The following is a 27,155-nucleotide window of genomic DNA, read 5'->3' on the forward strand; positions in this document are numbered from 1 at the left end:
AGAGAAAAAAAAAACCACACACACATACACTGGCCACCAGAGAAAGAAAAAACACACACACACACACATCCATAGGCCACCACAGAAAGAAAAAACACACACACACACATCCATTGGCCCCCACAGAAAACAAAACACACACATCCATTGGCCCCCACAGAAAACAAAACACACACATCCATTGGCCCCCACAGAAAACAAAACACACACATCCATTGGCCCCCACAGAAAACAAAACACACACATCCATTGGCCCCCACAGAAAACAAAACACACACATCCATTGGCCCCCACAGAAAACAAAACACACACATCCATTGGCCCCCACAGAAAATAAAACACACATCCATTGGCCCCCACAGAAAATAAAACACACATACATTGGCCCGCAGAAAAAAAAAAAAAATTACATTGGCTGGCCCCCACAGAAATAAATACACACTGCTGCCCACCTGTCGGTAGCTGCTGTCCCTGTCCTGTCTCTCAGGCCATGGTTGCTCTTTTCAGTGTGCGGGCAGGAGCCTGGTTTGCCACGTGTAGGAAGGCTGGTTGCGCTGGCTAGCGGGCGTGACCTATGATGTCACTACCCCGCGTCTAGAAAGGTCACGACCGGGGCACACCTGAGCCTTTCACCCTAAAAGCGCCCAGCGCTCCCTGGGCCCATTGTACAACCGAGTGACACAGCGCAGCTGTAAAGCACTGTATTAGACAGGGTAGTCAGCTCAGCTGCCGGTAGGGCCGGCCCGAGCACAATTTATATTTCGTCGACCCCTGTAGTACTCGGTGTGCACTTCAAATAATTAAGGGGACGTGGTCTCGTGGGGAAAGCCGTCCCCATGAGTCACACTCCATTTATATCACGCTGGAAGCATGCCCAGTGTCCTAGGAGGGAAGAAGGTAGCCAAAAGGGGCCAACAACATAGGGGCAGCATCTCTCAGATAAACTCTTACTGTAGGTAATTGAAGTCTGTAAGAGAAGCTACAGGGGTAAAGAGACAACTGCCTGTGACTTAATAATTTATAATGGGTATAATATTTCTATCAAATTTGCAGGATGAAATGAACAGCTCACTTGACTTAAGCCAAAAAAAAAGTGGGCAGAGTCCACTGTCTGTTCTTAGGAATTAGCCAGTCTTTTGCTTTAGCCAGGTTAGCTTGTTTATTTTTTGGTGGTGAGAATATATTATAGGCAATAATACTCTCACCACCAAAAACTAACAAAGCAAGCTAACCTGGCTAAAACAAATGGCTGGCTAATTCATAAGAACAGGCAGTGGACCTTGTGTGCCTTTTTTTTTTTTTGTTAAGGAGCTAGGAGGGTGCCTGGCGATAGCTGCCAGCACCTCCCCAAGCAGATGCACTGCAGTCTCCCATAAACAGGACCCAGGACCCCACGCATGCATTTTTATTTTCAGAGTACAGACTATCTAAGGAGTCAGCACTTACTTGATTTTTTTTTTAATCGGAGCATGCCGCAGCTAGCAGATCTCAGAGTCCTCCAGTCCGGCCCCAGGGCAGTCCTCTGCAACACCCGCCGGCCACCACAGGTAAGGGGTCCAGCCATCAGCCAGCCCCAGCCTTGTTAATTGCGCACTGCATGTGCGACGTGACATCATGACAGTTTTGCTGCCCAGCAATACAAGCCAAATCTACTGCGCCCGTAGCCCGCACCCAATAACTGAGTAGCGCGGTGCAGTCACTGTCATCTGCCTTCAATGTTGCTGGCCACGGCCGGGTGAGGGCACCCTCCTTTACGGGGCGCCCTACTCAGCTGCGTAACCAGCGTATATGTAGAACCGGCCCAGGCTGCAATAGTCAATGTTCAGCTAGCAGACGCAGCGCCTTCTGACAATTTCAGCGCCTGGAGCATGCGCTCCTCTGGAACCACCCTCCCCTACGCCCCTGCCTACACCTTTAGACATGACAAAATGTATAAATGGTATAAGGTGTACAGTATAAATGCAATGTTGCCCCTTATCACTGAAACCCCCACACACCTTTCAGAGGGATACGGAGAAACACAGTGACAGATATAACTGACAGTTTGGAAACAAAAAGGCAGTGCAAATACAGCAGCTAGCATTAAGGTCACATACAATGCATAAATACGCACAATTGCAAATGGTACTCTGAATCAACTAGCCAGCCCCGCAGGTTTAATGGTAGGATATAGAGTGCTATATACCTGACCCAAAGGAGAGGTATACAGGGAGACACATCAACCTCTGAGACCAACAGCTACAGCAGTACACACACAAACTGCGAGTGTCTCATCACGAGGTGGTCAAATATAGCAAACCAGAGGCTGAAATCCATACCAGAAGTTGCGTCTGGGTTGGGGGAGCGCCTCATCTCCCCTAAGCTGCAAATCTGATGGCACGGGTACGCTGGCCTCATAGTAGCAGATGCTTACTAGTGCGCCTGCTACCCATCCCCGGCGACAGATAAGGACCCGGCCACCTTAGGACAGGTCACACAAGGCCTTCACCCGCAGCTGAATCCAATGAGTCTCCTACACCAGATGCCAGGACAGCCATGCACTTACCTGTCATCTCCGTGCCTGACTGCAGTCTGGACCTCAGCACCGGCACTAGCTAAGCCACGCTGAGGCCCACCGAAAACCCCAGGGCATATAGCGGTATTGGTGTTTCGGCGCCGGTAGTAGGAGTCGCAGTACCTGCGTCATTAACGGCGCCTGGTACTGCTACCTCAGTAGTTCAAAAACTAAAGTAAATCATAAAATAAAAAAGCCAGGGACTGCCTAGGCAGTCCTGCTGTATAACAGGTGCTTCTTGCCGCGCATCAAACCAAAAAACTGAACGCCTGTGGCTGAGGGCGGGGTATATAGGGAGGAAGACCGATGCATGCTGGGAGCTTCAAAGCTGGAAGCTGTTTGGTGCAATGGATCGTTTCCACTACATACCCCAAGGTAGATCCTGTGGACCGTTATGGACCCTGAAGAAGAAACTGTAGTATATAATTATTATAAACACAAAATAATGAGCAAAGGTTAAAAAGGATAAAGCAGATCTAGTGGTCTTCAAACAGAAGACATAAAAGGCAATTGTAATGTGGGAAACCAGACATTCCCAAAATTCAGCACACTGCAACCAAGGTAGGGCCAGTTCCTCTCCTCACAGACCCATTTTGATACTTATTCGTATCTTTTGAAAGTCTGTTCCCTAAATGGGCAAGGCCCTTCCCTTTATGTGTTACTGCCTACCTGATTGTGTATACAACATCTCTTGTTAGGAGTCTTCACAGATCACATTAACCTCGAATTGTTACATTATCAGTATTACACCATTGTGCAATTTCAGGATACAAGCTGTTTACATCCATGGAAGGACCTTTCTAATTGGAACATTGAATTTAAGGATTTGTTATCTGACTAGGAACGTATATATAATTCCTATTTAAGCGCTTACATGCATGTGTGATGCAATACTGTGAATACTGTATTTTACTTTGAGTGTGAGGTGTCCCATACACCTATGGTCAACGTGGGCTGCTTGTGCTCACTTGTCTTATTCTATTTATCTATTTGCCAATCGAAGGAATACGCTTGTGGACGTTTTTTTTATTGTTTTATCAGTGGAACGACAAACAGCTCATGCCTACACAATAGTCATATCAATCAGGCCGATCACCCGATTATTGGCAAATCGGCCCAATAATTGTATAGTATGTACCCATCTTAACAGTGCCCGTTTTCAAGTTATCCTCAGAAATAATAAGTACCACCTGTAGAAATATTATGGTAGTCTTCATTCTAGAACCTGTGCAGTTCCTCTTTCCTGCCTGGCGGTGTCGCTCTGCTCTGGTGCTTCTAGCACACATTGATCTGTATAGCAGCAGTTTGTTGCATCAGCTGAGTGTGCTAGAAGCACCAGAGCAGAGTGCAACACCTGAAGCAGGATAGAGGAAGTGCACGAGTTGTGACAGGTGCAGGGTGCTAGAATGAAGACTATTATGGCAGTCCAGTATTGGCAAGCAATAATAGTGTATTTGGGTATTTTTATGAAATGTTTTAAAAAAGTTACTCCTGTGTACTTAAGGAATAGCAACATTTCACTAATCAAAATATTAAGGAATAGTAGAATATGCAGATGTATGCTGAGCTTACTTGCAGAGAACATAGAGTAAACACATTAACCGATGTAAACATATGCTCACACATTAAACTCCTTAGTAGCAGATGTCAGATAATTACCCAAATGCAGGTACACAGAACTAAACCAATCTTAATTACAAGGAATAAATACACAAGACAAAAAGCTATATTTATGGTTGGAGATGAGAATTTAAAGCATTCAATGTAAAGCACGCTGTGAAGAAACCAAAAAGTGGTGCTTTGTAATTAAAGCCCAAGTGGTATTTAAAAAAATTTAATTGCAAGGGCCTATTGTCCTATCGAATCGGCATGTAATGCTGGCTGTCGGGATGCCTCCTGTCACAATACTGACATCTTACCCTCCCCCTTCTCCCTCTCAGATAGGTTTAGGCACTAAGGGGGTCATTCAGACCCACTCGCAAGCGGCAGTTCGCTCGCAAGTGGGTCGATGTTCCCCACTGCGCATGCGCACGACGGAGGGAGCTCCATCGTGCGCATGCGCGAGACCCGGACTGCGACAGCCAAGCTGTCGCTCCGGGTCTGGCACCAAAGGGGGCGTGCTGTCGATGGTGAGTGACAGCACGCCCCCTTTGGTGGGCGTGCCGGGGGCGTGCCTGCCAGACGGAGGCGTTCCCATGGGAACGCCTACCGTCTGAAGCCGGCCCCACTGACATCACTAGTGATGTCAGTGGGAGTGATTTTGGCTCTGATAGAGCCAAAATCACTCCAGGACTTGTGGCTGGGAAACCCTACCGCAGGGTTTCCGTCGCAAGTCCGATGGTCAAGACCATCGCGACCATCTTTTTGGATGCTCGTATATGCTGTGGGTGGTCACCCACAGCTATACGAGCATCCGGGAGGACGCTCCATTTTAATGGAGGGGGGCCCTGATTCAGAGCGAGCGCTCTGGTCAGAGCGTCCGGCTCTGAATCAGGGCCTAAGTCTCCCCCCTTTGTGCCTAAATCTAGCCCTCCCCAGTGGTGCCTAACCCTAACCTCCCCCCTCCAAAACCTAACCCCGCTATGCTACCTAAACCCCCCCCCCCCCGCGGTAACAGCTAAGGGTGCCCCGGATTTACGCTAAGGGCGCCCCGTATTTACCTCGTTCAGGCTGGCATCCTTCTGGATTCCGCCGTTGGGAATTAAGATGGGCATCAGTATTTTGATGCATATCTTAAGTACCTTGTCGGGCTTCCCTGTTGTGATTTAGCATCGCGGCCGCCGGTCTCATAACTACATCCCTTCCTATCAACATCAGCAGACGGTAGGTATCAGACTCGCATAACAATACACGTCCAAGGCCTGCCCGACAGGGTAGTGTTTCTGACTCCAGTAGAGTAATATCAGTATACCCAGTGTACTGAAGGGGAACAAACCTCAGCAATGCACCAAGAGGCAACTTGACGGGATTTCTTTCCCACCCAAAATGAGTAGTGTACCCGCTAGGCTGTTTCAGCAGGACGACGTGTCCTACCAAATTTGAAAACTTTTAAAATGCTCCCGCCCTTATGGTGGCTCCCTGCTGTAACAGCCTGCCAGGTGTGCCACATGTGGGAAATGTTAACAGTCACTATCGGGTGAATATATACCGCGCTCATGAGCACGGCATCTTTTCACTCTGCAGGGAGAGCTTTGGTACTGCCCTGCATCTCCGTGAGTGATGGGCATGCCCCCTACAGTGATGAAAAGGGGGCACATCTTGAGGACACGCCTGTTTTTTAGGGGCGCTCAAGTACCAAAGGCAATTGTGCCCGTTTTTCACACCAGGCGCCCTGTCCCTCTCCAGCCTTGGCGTGAACACTAGATGAGCTGACAAAAAAGGAAGAAGGACAGAGGGAGTGAACAAGCAAAGAGGCAGGACTAATTGCTAACACAGTTTTATAAACTAATGGCTCCACCCAGGTTATCAATCCTTTTAAACCAATAGGATCTTACCAGGTGACAAGCACCACACAATTTTTTTTTTATTAGCTCAAACATACTATATACTAAAATAAACTATTCAGTTCGGTTTAATAAATATATAAAAGGAATACTTTCTGTTAACAGTCTCCCTAAACAGGATTCAATCTCCCTAAACAGGAGATACAATTGTTTTTTGAGCGCCGCTCAGTAATGTGCGCCCGACAGAGCAATTCTATTGTTGCTCCGATCGGATGCAAGTGCCGCGGGCACTGACATTTCTGCTTGCAGCCTCCTGAGTTGGCAAGCAGAAATGTGCCCTAACCATTACTTTAGACGGGTTTAAACTGTGCTTTTGGATTAAATTAAATTGCTCTGTCGGGCACCCATTCATTATCACTGCCCATAAAACAATTGAAGCGCCCCCTAAGAAGTTTTATTATGCTAAGGCTCAAAGCCACGGCTGGCCAGAGTCGCAGGACTGATTTCTGTATGGGCTAGTGTAATGGATCAATGAGACAAGCTGGGTGAAATGTGTTATAAAAAAAAAGAAAAAAATGCTGGCGCTATAGTGGCCTGTTACCAGACAAACCCTAACAGTTGGGATGACCCCATAACTATGGGGGTACCACATTCTTCCCACCTAAATGAAAACATGTCCTTACTTATTCTTATCTAAAAAGGCCAGTCAGCATTACTTGAGAACATGCAACATTGTATCTACAGTACCAAGACATTGTAGCAAATAATAGTACAACATATACATTGTATCTTTCAAAAACCCAAGCACAAAAACCATAATTAAGCCCTGAACTGGGTGCAGCTCTATTAAAGGGCTGGTCATTGTGTCTGGGGGAAACAGGCTTGTCTGGAGCCTCTGATCCTGTTCTGTGACACCACTCTTGTAATATCCCATTGTTATGAAGGACCAAGTTCGAATAGATCAGAGAGACAAGCTGGGTAAAATGTATTACTTAAATTAAAAGAGAAAAAAAAAAAAAACTGCTGGTGCTACATGGGCCGGTTACCAAACAAACCCTAACAGTAGGGGTGACCCCATAACTATGGAGGTACCACGGTTAGTTTAGAGAAGTAATTTGTATAGCCATTTTTTTATGTTATGGAATAAACTAGACTCAGAGTCAGTCACAAGCTGCAAAAAAGTGCAGGCTCACATCAAGATCTTGAAAGTGGAAAAAAAAAAAAGTCTGTGGCCAGCTCTCCGGGTTTGTGGATACACCTTAAAATATGCATGGTGCAAATAGTAAAAATGTCACATCAAAGTTCAAGCTACTTCCACTTCAGGCATAGGGTTCTATTTACTACAATCCACATTGGTAATGCAGATTGTAGTGTGATATTACTGAGTGAATTCGCATTGCGAATTCAGGCAATATCACAGGGATTTACTGCAAATCCCTTGCAGGGACAGAGCTTGTGAGAAAGCTCTGTACCTGCGAAACCCCTCCACACACTAGTCACGGTATTTTCGCAAAAAAATACCGTGACAAGTGCCCCGCGCATGTGCCGACTGGCCACCGCTACCCCCCCCAGGCGCTAAGCCCGCCCCCATTGCCAAGCCCCGCCCTCCGCGATCGCGGACCCCCGCGACACCCCCTCTCCCTTAATTACACTTACCTGCATGATCCAGGCTCCGGTGATGTCCGCCGGTCAGCTGACATTCCATACTGCAGTGGGACCCTGTCAGGTGACGACCGGGCTGCAGTGCAGCATGGGAGACCAGCTGACCGGAGAGAGGACATCACCGGAGCCCCGAACTCCGGTCCCTGGAGTCAAGTAAGTTTTTTTTTTTTTACAGTGTATCAGCATGTGGTCTGTTTAGAACACACAGCTAATCACTGGGGCCGGCTCCGGGCTCTTTTCTCCCAGTCAGAGTGGAGCAGGAGTCCGGTGGAGTTATTATCACAGGGCTTTCCCCGGTATTTTTTCACATTTTATTTTTAGTAACTTTGGTCAGATCACATTTCCTATTACAATTATGGGAAATGCGATCTGCTTACTAAAAATAAGTGATACTTAGGGGTTGGAGTAGAATTTTACGAATTCTACTCCAATTGCCCTTTAGTAACTGTAGGTGATACTAAAATAATGTGAAAAGGGTGTGAAAACACCCTTTTTCACTTTATTTTAGTAAAAATAATGTTAATAAATAGAGCCCTTAACCTTCAAAAATGTGAAGTGTTCTATTTTTCCTAAAATATTGGCTGGATTATGTGGCACAATATTATTTCTTAAATGAAGAAAGTGGGGGGGGGGAACATTGGGACTCCCTTTGTAACATGATGGGAAGAAAATCTATGCATCCTCTGGCAAAGCAGAGAACCCTTCTATTCTAGGTCATTTAAAAAGTAATTATGTCAAGCATAACAAAATGTAATGCACACTGAACACGCTCTATTCTCCAAACCAAAGTTGTGGTGGATGAGGAAACACGCCAACTAACGATAACTGACGTCAGAGGTTCTGCTCACATTGATTGGAGATTGCATGGTCACTTATACCAACTAACGAGACCAGTATGAAATACCGCCGGACCGGCAGCAGTGAATATCCCGACAGCTAAAAAGGAAAGTATTTACTAACCCTACTCCCCTCCCCTAACTCTCCTTCAGGGGTGCCTAACCCTAACCTCCCCCCCCTAGTGCCTAACCCTAACCTCCCCCTAAGTGCCTAAACCTAACCCCCTGTCCCCGCAGCCCAAACCCAAGTCTCCCTGCCGGGATTTGTCAGTCGGGAAGCCGGCGGACGGCATTTCAACCTTCGGCTTCCTAACTGCATCCCCCAACTAACACCAGCGCTGCCGTCTTTCATTGTGGCATGCTTAGAATTGACTGGAGGACAGATTCTATGGAGTAACTGCAATAGCCTGCGAACTGCAGACATCAGCGAGTTCGGAGTGTGACAGACCAATGTTTTAAAGTAGCAGTCATTTAAAAGACAAATTCAGGTTGATTTTACCTTTTAAATGACTGCTACTTTAAAACATCGGGCAGTCTTGCATGGAACTCGCAGATGACTGCAGTCCACCAGCTATTCCAGTTACTCCCATCAGTGCAGCTCTTCCTGCTAATCAAAGGATCCCCGAATGGATAAGTGCTCTTACCATCACAATGGGACAAGTATATCCACAAAGGGACAACTGGTACTTTCTCCAACAGACTTGTCTGTCAACCACAAGACTAGTGCAATCGTCGACAGTTAAGTGTGGTAATTATTCCATTTAATTTCCCCATTGCAGATCAGTGATCCAGGAGGATTTATTGGAGTCATTTGCTATATAGAATACCACCAACTGAAATGCCATTAATAGTAAAGAAAGTATTTAATCTTTATGGAAAAAAGATCTATGATGACCAAGGAATCATTGTACTGTATATCATTCAGTAACTTATTGAGCGGTCCTCGGATAGGCTTCACTTGTTTTACATATTTTATAAAGATAATGTTTGATTAGCAAACTAACGAAAAAATGAATTGATTGAGACAGCACTTATATGTATATGTCCTTACTATTTGTTTATATTAGTGTGAAGGTAAAAAAAAAAAAGGAGATATGGTAAAAACTTGCGTTTGTTGTTTGTAACAGAGGGCAGGCCCTCAAGACTAAGACTCCACCTAGCCAAAGTTTGTTTATTGGCTGGCCATCCTCTCTTTTGTTGTCCATAGAGCATAAATAAGGAATCAGATTTCCAAAGGGAGCTGGCACGGTCCACATAAACCGTGAGGGCACGAACCACATCCAAGGAGGCCTCACCTGACGAGAGGTCAGGAGAGTTAAAGACCGGTACAACAATTTCCTCATTAATGTGGAAACTTGACACCACCTTAGGGAGGAACCCTAAGGTCTTGGGGAAAATTCAGGAATGGAGGGAGACTAGAGAGCCCCCAAGTCTGATACCCTTCTGGCAGAAGCAATAGCCAGAAGAAAAAAACAGCCTTGGCTGTAAGCCATTTGAGATCCACTGAGCCCAAGGGTTAGAATTCGAGGACCCTGGAGAGCCCTCAAGACCACAGCCAAATCAAAAAAGGAGCCACTGCAGGGACAAAGGGAGGCTGAATGCGAAGGACCCTTTGCAGGAAAGTGCAGACATCAGGGAGAGGAACAATCCTTCTCTGGAACCAAACTGACAGAGCAGAAACACGCAACTTCAGTTAGGCAAGGCAGAGACCAAGATCTAAACCCGCCTGCAAGAAAGCCAACACTCTAGATAAGTCAAAATAAGTATGCCATACTCTGTGGTAAATCCGGGCAGAGACTGGCTTCCGTGCTCTAAGCATGGTGTTAACCACAGAGCCGGCAAACCACTGGACCTTAGGAGGGATGTTTCAAGAGCCACGCCATCAAAGACAGATGCCCCAGGTCCGGGTAAAGGCAAGGACCTTGAGACAACAGGTACGGACGTTGAGGCAATAGCAACGGAGTGTCGATGGAAAAACACTGAAGAGCCGAGTACTAGTGACGTCTGGGCCATGCTGGAGCCACCTCTTCAACTTCCGAATTACTCGAGGAAGGAGGGAGATTGGAGGAAACGGGTACACAAACCGGAAGGTCCACTAGACTGACAGAACGTCTACCAGGAGATCTTTGGTGTCTCTTGTTCTGGACCCGTACACTGGCAGTTTGCGATTGCGTTGGTAGGTCATGAGGTCCACGTCCGGAAGGCCCCACTTGTTTACTAGGAGCTGAAACACTTCTTGGTGAAGAGACCATTCCTCGGCATGCACGTCGTGACGGCTGAGGAAGTCCACTTCCCAAATGAGAACTCCTGGAATGAACACTTCCGATATGACTGGGAGATGCCTTTCCACCCATGTCAAAATGCATAACAACTCTGTCATTGCCGACTGACTTAGAATTCCTCCTTGATGGTTTATGTAAGCCACGGTTGAGGCGTTGTCTGACTGGACTTGCACGGGTCTGCCGTGAAGTACGAGTCCGGCTTGTTGTAGGGCCTGGAAGACTGCCCGAAGTTCCAATATGTTGATTGGAAGAACAGACTCCTCCACCGACCCTGAAAAGAGTGTGGACCTGTCACAGCGCCCCAACCCCAGAGACTGGTGCCAGTCGTCAGTAGGACCCAATCCGGAATCGAAAAGGGTCTCCCTTTGTTGAGATGAGTTGTCTGCAGCCACCAGGCCAGGTACAGACGCACCTCCAGAGAGTGCACCATCGACTGTGTCTTTATCCAATGTTGCAAACCATTCCACCTGGAGAGGATTAATCTCTGTAGAGGCCTGGAATAAAACTGGGCATACTCCACCATGTTGAATGTTGATAACATGGAGCCCAGTAACTGCATTGCTGAGTGAATGGACACTCGGCGACTGTAGAGGCATTTAGTTAGAAAGATCCTCTGCTGTTGACAACAGTGCCCCAAGATGGAGCATCCTGTGTGAAGGAGTTAGGGAGGACTTCTTCCAGTTGACCAGCCAGCCGCGACTCTACAGCACAGAAATTGTAAGCTGTAGATGTTGGTGAAGTACTGTACATCTGGAGACCCGGCCAGCAGCAGAAGGTCGTCCAGGAAGGGTAACAGGCGGACCCCCTGCAGCCGCAGATGGACTGCAATTACCGCCATCATTTTGGTAAACACCCGAGGTGCAGTAGAAGGGCCAAACGGCAGGGCCCGAAACTGGAAATGTTGTTGTAGTACAGCAAACCGGAGAAAATGTTGGTGAGCTAAAGCAATCGGAATATGCAGGTATACATCCTGAATATCCAGAGACACCATAAAATTCCCAGGTTCCATAGCCAGTATAATTGATCGTAGGGTTCCATCCGGAACAGAGGCACCTTGAGGAATTTGTTCAGGGACTTGAGGTTGAGAATAGGCCGAAAAGAACAGTTCGGCTTCTGAACAAAAAAAAAAAGGTTGGAATAATAACCACTTCCCCTCTGGGGAGACGGGATAGGCACTATGACCCCTTTTGGAGTATAGAGTGCACTACTTCATCGATTTGTAAGGCCTTGTCCTGGTGTGACTAGAGTCCCGTGCTGAAGAACTGATGGGGAGGCCTCCTACTGAAGGAGAGGGCATATCCCCGAGAGACCATTTCTCTCACCCAGGTGTCTGTGGTAGTTGGACACCAGCACTGGGTGAACTGAAGAAGTCGGCCTACCACCCTGGAATCCCCCAAGGGGAGGCCCGTCCCATCAGGCTGAGGACTTATCGTCAGTCTTGGCAGCCGGACGTCTTGTACTCCAAGCCTGCTTCTTGGGCTTGGTGGCCTTTTTGGCGCCTGATGGTCTAGGAGAGGACTGAGCCTTAGGTTTACCTTGGGGTCGATAGGGCCGAAAGGACGAGGGCCGAGACCCCAAGGGAGCAGTAGCAGAAAGAAATACGCAGATTTAGCTGCTGCCAACGTATCCACACTTTTATCCAAGTCAGGACCAAACAAGACCTGGCCATTGTAAGGTAAAGACTCCAAACCCTTTTTACAGTCTGCATCAGCTCTCCAAGAGCGTAACCACAAGGAGCGACAAGATGAAATTGCAACAGCAGCCAAAGTGGCCTCATTAATGTACGTAGCGGAGTCCCGGAGGTCACCCACTAGAGTCACTTGCTGTCTGGTAGCATCTGATACAACGACTCCTCCAGGGAGTCTGCCCAGCGTTCCATTGCCCTGGCCACCCAGCAGATAGCCATGGCCGGTATGGAGGCTGCTCCTGAAAGGGAATACATTGACTTTAAGCAAATTTCCACTTTGCGGTCTGTAACATTTCAATGAGGACATGGACGGCATAGGTAGAGTCACACTCTTTACCAAGTGCGTCACATGGGAATCCACTTGAGGAGGGGTTTCCCACTTAATAGTCTTCCGCAAAGGGGTAGCTATAAGTCAGACGTCTTTGAGGTTGAAAAAGCTTACCAGGAAATTTCCAGGCCTCCTCCAAGTGATCCACCAGCTGATCACACAAAGGAAAGATGGCAGCGGTACCCGTCACATCCTTGAAGTAGGCATGTTTGGAGCGATGTTTGCCCAACTGCGCATGCGTACGGATCGTAATACGCATGCGCGAACCAGTCAGTGCTGCCGAAAATCGTTTGTTGGCTAAATAGCGAATGCCTGCTATTTTGAGTGACAGGAGGAGGCGTATGTGGGTGGTAACAGGGGAAGGTGCTTGAAAACGGGCAGTGGAGATCCAAACACAGGCGTGCTTAAAAGGTCAAAACGGGCGTTTTATGGGTGTACATAATTAATACAGCAGCGTCATTGACCACGTCACTGGGATATTTTATAGCCAGAACTGCTCGCAAAATTGTGGTAGCAAAAACCAACCACAAGAATAGCGAGCAGTTCATACGCTGGTCGATGTACTTGATTAATCTAATAAATAGCGGACATGACGTAGGATGCGGGCGGCCAGGGGGCGTTTTTTTCAAAATTACGTTCGCATGTTTTGTTCGCTCGTTCAGACCTAGAGGCGTGAACAGACCGCAAAGAGCGAACGGTTCATTTGAATAGCCACCCCTATTTTCTGGACGAGCGAGCGCTAATTGCGTCCGGCTCTGAATCAGGCCCTTAGTTGCTGGGAGGTCCTCGTCCTCTATAACCATGGTCTCACGGACCGCACGTATCAGGCCTGGTATACATACCAGGAGAAGGCTCAGGGCTAGATATGTCAGGAAGCTCTCCGTCATCAGATGTCAGGTCATCATCATCATAATAGACTCGGACGACAGCAAAGGTCTCTTAGCCGGCCTTAGCGGAGATTCATTTTGAAAAATCTCCGTCAGGTGCTGTACCGACGTAGAGAGAGTGAGTTTACCCAAACAGGCTCTGGGGAAATCTGAGGAGGCACACCCTGCTGGGGAGGGCACTGTGCCACCACCATCTGCCTGGGGAACCCCTGTATGGGAGATGGGGCCACCATTTGCTGTGTGAACCCTAACTGTGGATACACAGGGGAAGCCGCCAAACATCCCGCAATGGCTGTTAATGCCTGAGCAAAACAAGCCCAAGGGGGTTCCCGAGCCACATTAGACTCAGTAGAAGGACCAGGGAGGGCATAACATGATGCACATAAGCCCTCATGAAGCACGTCCCCTTCCTCTATCCCTGCCTTACATTTAGAGCATGAAAGCAGGACAGCAGCACTATTTAGAACAGACTCCCCAGATATGGTACAGGATAGTGTGCACACTGTATGTGACCCACCACACAGAAACGGAGCAACTGTGAGGTAAATTCCCACCCTGACAGCACTGGCACTGCAAGGGCTATTAAAAAGAATAAGTACAGGGAAAGCTTAAAATGGTTGACAGACAGAAAAGGAAAAACAGGCAAGCAGCGCTAGCATAAGTCACATACCATGCAGAATGAATCCACCTGCACTAATGACACTACCAATCAACTATACAGACTTAGCGCCTGGTAGGACTTAGTGCTACATACACTGACCACGACCACCAGGAGGAGAGGTATGTAGGGGGACCCAGGCTCCGCACCGCCTGTCTGTGAACTGCAACTCCCAGCCAGAAGAAAATGTCCGTCGGAGAACACTGAGTGGGTGTAGCCGGAGAAGGAGAGCTGCCAGACCGCAGTGGAGCGGTGATCCGCCGCTTACCTGCTCCCCGTCGCGCCCGGCCACAGTGCAGGGATCCTCCAGGGTCCCTGCTAGCCAAGACCACAGAATTCCCGCCGAGATCCCCAGATCTTTACCGGCGGCTCGGTGCTGGCGGGGTGGTGGAGCGACAGTGCGGGAGTCCTGCTGGCCAGCCCGCGCTGTCCACTCTGCAGTAATCGTCAAAAAAAATCTTCAGGAGATGAAACAGCCCCCCTCGCGTAAGCAGTGACTCGACTCCGGCCGGGACCTAAGAAATGGGGGTGCCTTGGCCTGGGGCGGGGTATAGAGGGAGGCCTGGTGCTTCCTGGGAGGTCAAAGTTTACTGCGTAAAAGGCACCCGGGTGACCTCAGCATCACCTATACCCCAAGGTATCCTGTGGATCCCTATGGACCCTGATGTAGAAAAATCTTATTACATCTTGAATGTGAGTTTTTGCACCCATGGATACTGGGTGGGTGAGCCGCAAAGTACCGAGGTGCCCTTTTGGTGAGGTAAATGAGGTTCTGGAAGAGCCGGAAAAAGGTTTTTTTCTAGTGACACACCGTTAGGCTGGTTTCTCCACCCCCATACCCCCCAACGAAAAGAATAAAAAAAAGATATCAGCACCAGAGAACAAGATAAACTGTCATCTCATCTGTTTACGTAACATCAGATTATTTGTGAGGTATTTATGAGGAACAAAATTGAGCGGCTCTTGCTCCAATTATTTATGAACATACCCAAATGACTGATGCTTCATAAAAAATACACACAGTCTTTGCTTCAACACACCTGGTGAGAACATATACAAAGTCCTAACACTGCAACATTGACAGTAGTACAGAGAGACCCAGCAGTGATGCATTTTATAATAATGAGCAGGTACAACAGATACAGATGTTACTTGGCTAATTACAACCTTACCCAGATCTGCAGCTTGATTCTTTTGTCATTCCTGTAAATAGTTTTTACTTTGAAGTCTATTCCCACTGTGCTGACAAATGCTGGGGTGAATGAGTCGTCCGCATATCGGAAGAGGAAGGAGGTTTTGCCCACGCTGCTGTTCCCAATAATTAAGATCTTGAACATGTAATCGAAGTTCTGGTCGGAGGACTCTTTCTGCCCATAACGAGAGTCTGTAGCTGATGCCATCTGTAGAGACACACATACCGTATATGAGTGGGAGGGCAGAAGATGTGCAGGCTCAATGCCATGGTAACCAGTCATCCTATCTGAGAACAGGAACATTATACTGACTAATACTTAGTTTAAACAGAGAATTTGTGGTTTTTGACAATATGGCCATTAGAGCCACATTTGCATCAGACTCTATGGACCTCATTCAGAGTCGGTCGAAGCGGCAGCACGGTCGTACGGAAAAAGGGTCCGGATATGCAAATGATTCCCTCGCAAGTTGCGTCCCTAAGTTCGGATCGGTAGATGGCCGACCAAGGGGAGGAAGCGGTCGGAAGACAAAAAAATACGCCCCCTTCTCGTACGCATTGCACGTCATCTCCGGGCATATAAGGATTAATCGAGACCATCGGGAACCATCGGAACTGGTCGTAGAGCTTAAGGTTGACCATACCCTCTCTTAAGCTCTACGATCATGTCAGTGTAAAAACCTCCCAGGTCACATGTGCCATGACGCTACTTTGTTAATTATGCATTCCCATAATCCGTATGCACTCCCATAAAATGCCGTTCGCATAATGAGGTACGCCTGCGTTCGGATCTCCACTCCCCCGTTTTCAAGCACCTTCCCCTGTTACCACCCACAAACGCCTCCATCTGTCACTCAAACTACCGACCTGGCTGTGTTCAAGGAGAGAGAAATTTCTGATTGTAGCGGCTAGTTTGTGCACGCGCATTGCGAACTTTACGCATGGTGGCGTACGACCGTGCGGCCGCAACAACCGACTCTGAATGAGGTCCTATAGCTCATGCATTATAAAAGAAAGCAGTTAGGCAGCTATACTCCTGTAAAACAAAGCAAATGTAAGATAACTAGTGCAGAAAAACATATGCCCTTATGAAAATAACTGCCTGGGTGATCTCATTTATCATGTGTCTATGCAGCTTTTATGCCCATTTCTATTCTAATTTTACTGACCATAGTTTGCCTTTGGAAACAAGTAAAAGCTGAATATCATTAGTTATTATTTGGAGCAAATAACACAATGTTTAGTTTAAACATTGTAATTTATTTCTCTAGGTATAAGACAGTATACATAATATATTTTGTATTACATTTAATAGATCACTAATCCCCAATAAGGACATTTTCAGAAGTGAACCATGAAGTGTTAAGCCTGATATAAGGAAGCCACCTGTCCACTGGCAAACGTTTCAAATCAGGGTCTCGTTTCAGTAGTTCTCAGACTGATGCACAGACGGGATAAGCAAAAGTTTATGTTTTTTTTAAGTTTTCAACCCCATCGCACGCACGCACGCACAAACAACCCTGCATCCCCACCACCACTTCAGTGGGCAGTAAAATAGCAGACAATAAAGCCAGATGCTTTTCAAGTGATCTTGCATTGGTTTGTAATGCCAGCCCTCCTCTTTTCTGCACACCTGGTGTAAGCGGTCAGACCTACTGTGGCTGTCCTGGCAGTCCCAATCACTCTTGCAGAACATCAGCCACTGGGCCCACACAACACCAATAAGTCACTTTACATGCTCAGAGCCAATGGGGTAGGGGCTATGTTCTGGGAAAAAGATACTATTATTCAAAACCATGCCGGTATCTCTGGCTGGCATACTATTGAACTGTGTGGGCATTTTTAGCTGATGATTAATCCTTTACACACCAGTGATCGGTCTGTAATATAGTGGGACTGTTAGGTTGGTATACTATTTTAATAATATGGCACCTGGATGACAGCCATGTAATCACATGAGAACTACTATGATAATCAGTATGTGCATGGCATGGCAGGTTCAGCTAAAAACAGGGCACTGTTGATATAATGTAAATGATTATTGTCCCTGAAGGGTATGCAATCGGGATGCCGACAGTCGGCATCCCGACTGTCTAATCCCAGCAAGGGTCTAATGACAGGAGTCGAAATCCCGACGCATGTCATTTTACCTACGCCAGAAGCCCGACATCCCGATCGAAGGTAAGTCGGGCGCGGACAGCCGCGGGTGGGTAGGGTTAGGGGCTCCCGGGGGGGGGGGACTTAGGGTTAGGCTAGGGGAAGGGGGTGTTAAGGTTAGGCACCCCCGGGGGAAGGTTAGGGTTAGGCACCCCCTCCCCACCGGGAGACTTAGGGTTAGGCTGTGGGGAAGGGGTTGAGGTTAGGGTTAGGCAACCCTAAGGGAGAGTTAGGGTTGGAGGGGGGGGGGGGTTTGAGAGAAAGGTTGGCGATACCTTACTTAATGATCGGGATTTTCACCCTTGCCGGGCTGTCGGCAACAGTAAAGCATCCTGAAACCATTCATGTGTGGGGTTGCTTTTCAGCCAAGGGAGTGGCATCACTCACAATTTTGCCTAAGATCACAGCCATGAATAAAGAACGGTACCAAAACATCCTCCAAGAGCAACTTCTCCCAACCATCCAAGAACAGTTTGGTGATGAACAATGACTTTTCCAGCATGATGGGGCACCTTGCCTTAAGGCAAAAGTGATAACTAAGTGGCTCGGGGAACAAATCATCAAAATTTTGGGTCCATGGCCAGGAAACTCCCCAGACCTTAATCCCATTCAGAATTCTGGTCAATCCTCAAGAGGCGGATGGACAAACAAAAACCCACAAATTCGGACAAACTCCAAGCATTGATTAGGCAAGAATGGGCAGCCATCGGTCAGTATGTGGCCCAGAAGTTGATTGACAGCATGCCAGGGTGAATTGCAGAGGTCTTGAAAAAGAAAGGTCAACACTGCAAATATTGAGTCTTTGCATAAACTTAATGTAATTGTCAATAAAAGCCTTTGACACTTGAAATGCTTGTAATTTTACTTCAGTATACCATAGCAACATCTGACAAAAAAAGTCTAAAAACGCTGAAGTAGCAAACTTTGTGAAAATCAATACTTGTGTCTTTCTCAAAACTTTTGGCCATGGCTGTAGTCACAAAGGAAGTAAAAATAAAAAGCCCTTAGACTGACCGTTACGGATATAGCCTCATAGAGGGGAAAAATATAAATATTATTCCGGACACCAAAAAGTGATGAATTCCCTGGATCAATCAGTGCCCTCTGCATGGGCCTTGGAAGAAAAGTTGATTAAACTAATCTTTGGATCGATCTTCAATATATTTAAACATATTAGAATGCCACTAATGCACCCCCTGACCGATCAAGTAAACAATACTAGTCTGCCAAACCCCGTTTATAACTTTGTACAATTCTCATTGTTACAGTATGGTGCTCAAAACGGTACCCCTTCTGTAAGAGGAGTTCTAACTGATGATTTATACTGCTATAATAAAAGGTTTACATCACATGCAATTATTTCCTTTTTAAGCATCCTTGGACTCGATTTCCTTTTGCAGCTACTGCCTAAAGCTGGCCATACACCTTAGATTATCTGTCCAAGTTGGTTGGAACAAATATCTGGTAATGTTGGAACAAAATCTGGCAAATTACAATCCAAAATTTGCTTCCAAACACTAGAAAACGTTCGTTAGGGGTTCAATCCGTTTGATTTAACAAACGTTTTTTTTTTTTCCCGTTTTCTGGTATTTGGGAGCAAATAGTCGATTAGGCCATAATTTGATGGTTGGACGGATAACCTTAAGGTGTATGGCCAGGTTAACCCTGGGTGCTAATACTCCATTTCCTATCATCTACTATTTCAAAGACCATTTTTTTAACCACAGATTTCCCCAATTTCCATTTTATTTGTAAAGAGCATAGATATTACCAAATCATAGGTGTAGAACACTACATTTATCTACATTCAATTTAATCTGCCATTTCATGGCACAGTGTACCATTTTGTGTAAATCTTTCTGTAGTTGCTATCTTGTTCTGTGTGGTAATGACTCTACATAGAATTATTTGTCCAATATTTGTTGATGAAGGCATCTGCAAGATTATTATTAATAAAGAGTAAAAAACACAGGGCCCTATACTGATACATCCCCGTAGAAGATCTCTCATAACTGTAGCCCATTCTGATCTAGTTTAAAACTACCATTGATCCTTTATCCTTCAGCCAGTTCTCTAAAGCTGGGTACACACTACTTTGCAGGCAGAACTGAAGCACGTGCATATTAATGAAGGATGGAACACCACATTGTTCCGTAGTTCATTAAATCTTCTTGTGTGTACCGGCAATCTTGCATGGTCCGATGTAAATCGCCCGACCATCGACAAGGTTGCAGGGTCGTCTAGTGTGTACTAGTGTTCATTCTAGCACCCTGCACCTGTCACAACCTCTCTCCTGTCTGGGGTGTCGCTCTCTGCTCTGGTGCTTCTAGCACACTCTGGTCCATCTCAGTAGTTTGTTGCACCAGCTGAGTGTGCTAGAAGCACCAGAGCAGAGAGCAACACCCCAGGCAGGATAGAGGAACTGCACGGGTTGTGACATGTACAGGGGGCTAGAATGAACACTGGTGTACCCAGCTTAACCATATACTACTTCTTAACCCCAAACACAAGAGATATGGTAAGAACTTACCTTTGTTATCTTTTTTCTACAAAATCCATAGGGTCCACAGGGTTGACCTTGGGGTATAGCTGGATCTGGACCAACGGCACCACGCAGTTAAAGCTTTTGCTGCTCCCAGGATGCACTGGGTCCATCCTCCTCTGTACCCCGCCCCAAGCCACAGGCACCTCAGTTGGTAAGTAGCCAAGGCCGGAGGAGAAAAACAGAGAGATATAAGACAGGAACACACAAGAACCATACTCACAGAAAGGGAGACGGAAAACCGGTGACCAGCCACATAGCACATATGAAGCCAGATGTGCGTCAGGGCGGGCATCCTGTGGACCCTAGCGTTCCCGCTAGGCTGTTTTAGCGGGGCGCGGCGCCCTGCCCTCCTTCTGGAGGGCAAAAAGCACCCTGCTCTCCGGGAGGAGGGCAAAAAGCGCCCTGCCCTCACAGCCTGCAGGTGCCGGCGGTGTCCCGGTCACCGCCGGAGAATAGACGCCGGGCACATGCGCCCGGCATGTATTCTCCCTTTCTGCAGCGCTTGGGGGCTGCCCGGCATGTCCGTAAGCGCAGGGCACGCCCCCAAGTATGACGAAAAGGGGACGCGTCTTATAGACATGCCCCCTTTTCATGACTACGCCCCCTTTTCGGGGGCTCGCGTGCCTTCGGCACGTGCATAAGGTTGCCCTCTCTAGCTCCGGCACCCTGCCTGCCGCCGGAGCTAGAGTGAACACTAGGACCCTATGGACTTTGTAGAAACAGAGATAACAAAGGTAAGTTCTTACCATATCTCTTGTTTTCTACTTCAGGGTCCATAGGGGGTCCACAGGGTTGACCTTGGGGATGTCCCAAAGCAGTTCAACTAATGGCGGGGACACTCCTGTGCTGAAAGGAGAATGCGGCGCCCAAAGGATGCATCCTGAGAGGCGAAGGTGTCAAACGCATAGAACCTCAGAAAAGTCTGGATGGAAGATCATGTGGCCGCCTTACACAACTGAGCAGACAAGGCACCATGGCTAGCAGCCCACGAAGGACACACAAACAGAGTAGAATGAGCTTTAACAAAGGCCAAAACAGGCAAACCCTCCTGTGCATAAGCCTCACAAATAACCAAACGAAGCCAACGGGCCAAAGTTTGTTTGCCGGCAGGCCAACCCCTCTTGTGAAAACCAAAGAGGACGAACAAGTAATCCGATTTCCGAATGGAACTAGTCCGATCCACAAACTTTGAGAGCACAGATGACATCCAAAGAAGCCTCACCAGCCGAGAGGACAGGTGACTGAAAAGCTGGTACAACAATTTCCTGATTAATGTGGAATTTAGAAACCACTATAGGTAGAAAACCCGGACGAGTGCGAAGCACCGCTCTGTCCTGTTGAAAAATCAGAAAAGGAGGAGGACAGGAAAGCGCCCCCAATTCTGACACCCTCCTGGCCGAAGCAATCACCAGGAGAAAAGCCGTTTTAACCATCAATCAACTGAGTTCCACCGACTCAAGAGGCTAAAATGGAGGACCCTGTAGGGCCCGAAGAACTACCACAAAATCCCGAGGAGCCACTGGGGGAACAAAGGGAGGCTGAATCCTGAGAACACCCTGGAAAAAGGTGCGGATATCAGGCAGAGTAGCTATCCTGCGCAGGAACCACACAGACAGTGCAGACACATGAACCTTCAAAGAAGCTAGGCGTAAGCCTAGATCCAAACCAGACTGAAGGAACGCCAAAACCCTAGAAACATGAAACGCCTGAGGATCGTAGTTTCTGGACTCACACCACTGAAAATAAGTATGCCACACACTGTGGTAAATCCTGGCTGAAGCAGGCTTGCGCGCCTGTAGCATCGTGCTGATGACTGAGCTAGAAAAACCCTGGGACCTTAAGACGGAAGTCTCAAGAGCCACGCCGTCAAAAGACAGACGACCCAGATCCGGGTAAAGGCAGGGACCCTGAGACAACAGGTCCCGAAGTTAAGGCAGAAGGAACAGTACGTCGATGGAGAGGCTCCGAAGATCGCAGTACCAAGGACGTCTGGGCCAAACCCGAGCCACCAGCAGAAGCGTGCCGCCATCCTGTTTGAATTTCCGAAGGACCTCAGGCAGCAGGGATATCAGAGGGAATAGATACGAAAGCTGAAATGTCCATTTCACTGACAGCGCGTCCACCAGGTTTGCTGCGGCGTCTCTTGTCCTGGACCCGAACACAGGTAACTTGTGATTGTGATGGGAGGCCATGAGGTCCACCTCCGGCAGTCCCCACCTGTCCACGAGTAGTTGAAATACCTCTGGGTGAAGTGACCATTCCCCGGGATGCACATCGTGACGGCTGAGGAATTCTGCCTCTCAATTGAGGACTCCTGGAATGAAGACTGCTGAGATGGCCGGAAAGTGGCACTCCGCTCAAGACAGGATGCGTGACACCTCTGACATCGCTGCTCAACTGCGAGTCCCACCTTGATGGTTGATGTACGCCACCGTGGTGGCGTTGTCGGATTGAACTTGCACGGCCCTTCCTCGAAGAGCATGAACAGACAACTGGAAGGCCCTGTACACGGCCCGAAGTTCCAGACTGTTGATGGGGAGAACAGCTTCTTCCGCAGTCCATCGCCCTGAAGTGAGAGTGGACCAGTCACTGCCCCCCAGACTGGCATCTGTTGTGAGCAGAACCCAGTTCGGGAACCAAAAGGGGCAACCCTTGGAGTGATGAGATGTCTGAAGCCACCTCCGGAGACAACACCAGCATCTGAGTCGTGATCTGGTGTGGTAACCGTTCCATTTGATAGAATCAGCCCCTGCAGAGGCCTGGAATGGAACTGGACATACTCCACCATGTCGAATGCCGACACCATGGACCCCAGAACCCTCATTGCCGAGTGAACAGACACTCGGCAACTCTTCAATTGCGCACCCGCAGTTGTAAGGAGGAAATCTTTTCCGGAGTCAGGAAGATCTTTTGCTGATGAGAATCCAGCAGGGCTCCCAAATGACCCATCCGTTGTGATGGAATCAGGGAGGACTTTTTCCAATTTATCAGCCACTTGTGCGCTTGCAGACAAGTGATCATCAGGTGTAGATATTGTAGAAGAACCTCCGGAGAACTTGCCAGCAACAGGAGGTCGTCCAGATACGGCAGAAGCCATATACCCTGGCTCCGAGGATGGGCGGCCATGACCGCCATAATTTTGGTGAATAACCTTGGAGCCGTGGAGAGGCCAAAGGGCAGAGCCTGAAACTGGTAGTGGTATTGTCTTATAGCAAACCTCAGATACCGTTGGTGTGAATGCGCTATAGGAACATGAAGGTAGGCGTGGATGTCCAGGGAGACCATGTAATCACCAGGTTCCATGGCCAGAATGATGGAACACAAAGTTTCCATCCTGAATCTGGGAACTCTGAGGAACTTGTTCAGCAACTTTAAATTGAGGATAGGCCAATGAGACCCATTGGGTTTCTGCACCAGAAAGAGTAGAATAGTAACCGTCCTGCCTTGAGAAGGCGGAACGGGAACAATGACCCCTGCTTTTAGCAAGGACTCTATTGCTTCCTGAATCTGCAAGGCCTTGGTCTTGTCATGAGAAGAACTCATGCAGAAGAACTGTTGGGGAGGCCTGTGTCAAAAGGAAAGGGCGTACCCCTGAGAGACCACTTCTGGAACCCAAGCATCCATGGTGGTGTTGTACCAACACTGGGCGAATTGAAGAAGTCGGCCTCCCACCCCCAGAGGGAGGCCCGTCCCATCAGGCAGACGGTTTATCCTCCAGCTTGGAAGAAGGGCATCTAGCTCTCCACGCTTGTTTCTTAGGTTTAGGGGCGACCTTGGCCTCGGGAAGGACTGTCCCTTGGACTTTCCCTGAGAACGAAAGTACCGAAAAGCAGAGGTCCTAGCCTTAGAAGGTGCAGCTGCCGATGGTAGAAAAGCTGACTTAGACTTAGCCAGGGTATCCACAATTTTGTCTGGGTTTGGGTCAAACAATATCTCCCAATTAAAGGGTAAGGCCTCCAGGCCTTTCTTGGAATCCGCATCAGCTCTCCAAGAATGTAGCCACGAAGACCAGCGAGCAGACACCGCTGCCACTGATACTCTGGAAGTCAGAAGACTGATATCCAAGACGCTTCTCCAATATAGGAAGCGGCATCCCTCATATGTCCCACTAAAGCTCTCTGCGTTTCCAGAGCTTCTTCCCAAAAGTATCCAAGAGATGGCCATGGACGGACGGGCCACAGCCCCTGAGAGAGAATAGATTGACTTTTAACAAGTCTCCACCTTCCTGTCAGTGGGGTCCTATAGGGATGAAATGGAAGGCATAGGCAAGGTAGCACTCTTGATTAAGCGAATAACATGAGAATCCACCGCAGGTGGGGTTTCCCACTTTTTGCAATGACCTGCAGGAAATGGATAACTAGACGCTAATAGTTCTCCGGCTGAAACCTCTTACTAGGTGACTGCCAGGCCTCCGCCATATGATCAGTCAGCTGGTCAGATAGAGGAAAAACAGCCAAAGTCACTTTTGCCTGTTTGAAATTTGGATACTTGGATTTAGGGGCCGGTGCGTCATCCTCTATATCAAGAATGGACCACACCACCCTTACCAATGCCGGCACATTAACGGAAGACTTAGCTTCCACCTCCCGTAGAGGGGAATCCGAGTCAGAGTCCTCAAGCAATTCTCCATCATCCGAGGACGCCGCAGAGTCTGATATTTGTGCAGACTGGGATGACATAACAAGGCATTTAGATGCCTTCTGAGGCTAGTCACTAATTAACAGTTTGAAAGGCTGAAGATGAGGCCGCCAAACTCTGGACTGAACTGGAGAACACATCCACCCATGATGGTTCAGACGCCTGAGGGAGACCCTGAAAGGGAATAACAGACTGCTGTGTCACTGGAGACTGGATACATACATAGGTAACCCCATATATGGACTAACAGTCTGAGACCCAGGGGGAGACTGCAATAAATGCGGTATACCCGGGGAACGGGGGATGGCTGGTTGGGGCAACCCCCTATGGAGGAGAGCAGTCAGGACCGCCAGAAGGTCCGCGATGGAAGTCAGCACCTGTGAAAACACCGCCCAAGAAGAGTCCTGCGAAATTGGGGAGTTAGAGGGACCAGGTAACTGCTGGCACCGCACACACAGCTCATCCTGTGATAAATCCTCCTTATCTACTCCTGCGATGCAGCGTCTGCAGGAGAACAATGTAGGAGCCGTGGAGCGCTCATCTTCCTCATCAGACATGACAAAATATATATTATAAATATATATTAACACAATAGGGAAGTTCAGTGTTTGACTCCTGCGCACCCACAAGCATGCAGCACACAAGCCCACAGATATGGCACCGCGTAGCAAACAACTTTATGTGACCGACTTCACAAATACATGAATTTACAGTGAGGTCCGAGAAAAGCCCTTCCCACACACACCTGCAGGGCCGTAGGAGACAGAAAGGGATAGATATAGACTGACAGTAAGTAGAAATAAGCACAGACAGCACTAGCAAAAGTCACATACAATGCAGAAAGTTATTACTCACTGCACCTTGTCACTACAATCAACCTGCCCAGATTCAGTGTCTGGGAGGGCCATAGTGCTGTGTACGCTGTCCTTTAGCAGGGGAGAGATATACAGGGGGTCCGACTGCACGCGCAGAGAAGACGGCCGCCGGAGACCTCAGAGGAGGAGTGGCCGCACGAGGAAGCAGCTCAGTATTGCCAGACCCGAGCTGAAAGGCGCGCTGAGCTGAGGAGCCGCTAGACAGGGAAGGCTGCCTCCCCCGGCTAGCAACTAACCCCAGGGACGCTTGCTCCCGCTGCCGGTATTATTCCCTGGTGGTCTAGTGGTCCCGCGGGGTATTCTTCCGTAGAGGGGGAGCCCGCCACCACTGCTAGCGCCTCCGGTCTGTCCCCAGAGACCGGAGGCATGCGTCTGCATATACACACGGGTCATCGTAAGCGTCTTACCTGATCCCCGGCGCTCAGGCAGCGGTCGTGTGAGTCCTCAGAGTCTGGCAAGTACAGACTCTGGGGTCCAGGAGCGATCCCCAAATCTGTACTGGCATTGCGGCGCCAGCAAGGTGTAGGAGCGGCAGCTTGGACGTCCAATGGCAGCAGTCCGATGCTGCCGCTTAGAAAAGTCAGTTAAAAAAAAAAAAAAACTATAAAAATAAGCTTACGAGCTGCTAAGGGTGACCTGACTCCGGCCGGCCACCAACTAAAACTGAGGTGCCTGTCGCTCGGGGGCGGGGTATAGAGGAGGATGGACCCAGTGCATCCTGGGAGCAGCAAAAGCTTTAACTGCGTGGTGCCCGTGGATCCAGATCCAGCTATACCCCAAGGTCAACCCTGTGGACCCCCTTTGGACCCTGAAGTAGAAACATTAATCTTGTTTACCAGTCATAAAATATATCACATCAATTCCAAGATCCAATTTGAAGCTTACCTCCGCTTAAAATGTAAATAATATTTGTTAGGAAGGCGTACTCTATGTTACCTTATCACCTCTAATTACCTCTGGGATACCAATATCTCTGGTAGCTGAGTAGAACCACACATTACAGCTGGCAACACAAACTTTTGTGCTTTGATGATATAAGTACTTTTTTATTATACATATGTTCACACAAAGCCTCTGTAACAGTTTTAACACATAACAGCTATTTGGGGTTTGTGATTTGAGAGGAGTGGGGTGTCATAGCATAACCACCAGGGATTTGGATTGCTGCATATTCACTAAACAGAGGGGGTCTGCATTGCATTGTCACCAGACAATTATTGTAAAGTGGTAACCAAAATGCTCTCTGTATTAAACATCATTACAAAACTCTCTATCATTTATCAGTCAGTAGAATGTATTTCAGTCACTAGACATTATTTTCTAGAGGTCACTAAAATAGTGAATAAAAAATACTGGCCAGATGGGGCTGCATTGCATTTGAATATAACTTTTAAAATGATAAATTTTCATA

The 27,155-nt window shown here is 48.0% G+C and overlaps 1 protein-coding gene across 1 annotated transcript in view; it reads right to left on the bottom strand.

The window, feature by feature from the left end:
- RAB3A (RAB3A, member RAS oncogene family) overlaps positions 1-27,155 on the bottom strand; it is an 86,365-nt gene that overhangs the window by 41,220 nt on the left and 17,990 nt on the right. The window contains exon 2 of the mRNA XM_088450866.1: positions 15,510-15,737. Within this exon, the coding sequence (XP_088306992.1) occupies positions 15,510-15,737 (228 nt within the window). The remainder of the gene's footprint in view (positions 1-15,509; positions 15,738-27,155) is intronic.

This window comes from Taudactylus pleione, unplaced genomic scaffold, assembly GCF_031769625.1.
Source record: "Taudactylus pleione unplaced genomic scaffold, aTauple2 ptg000532l, whole genome shotgun sequence".
Taxonomy (NCBI): Eukaryota; Metazoa; Chordata; class Amphibia; order Anura; family Myobatrachidae; genus Taudactylus; species Taudactylus pleione.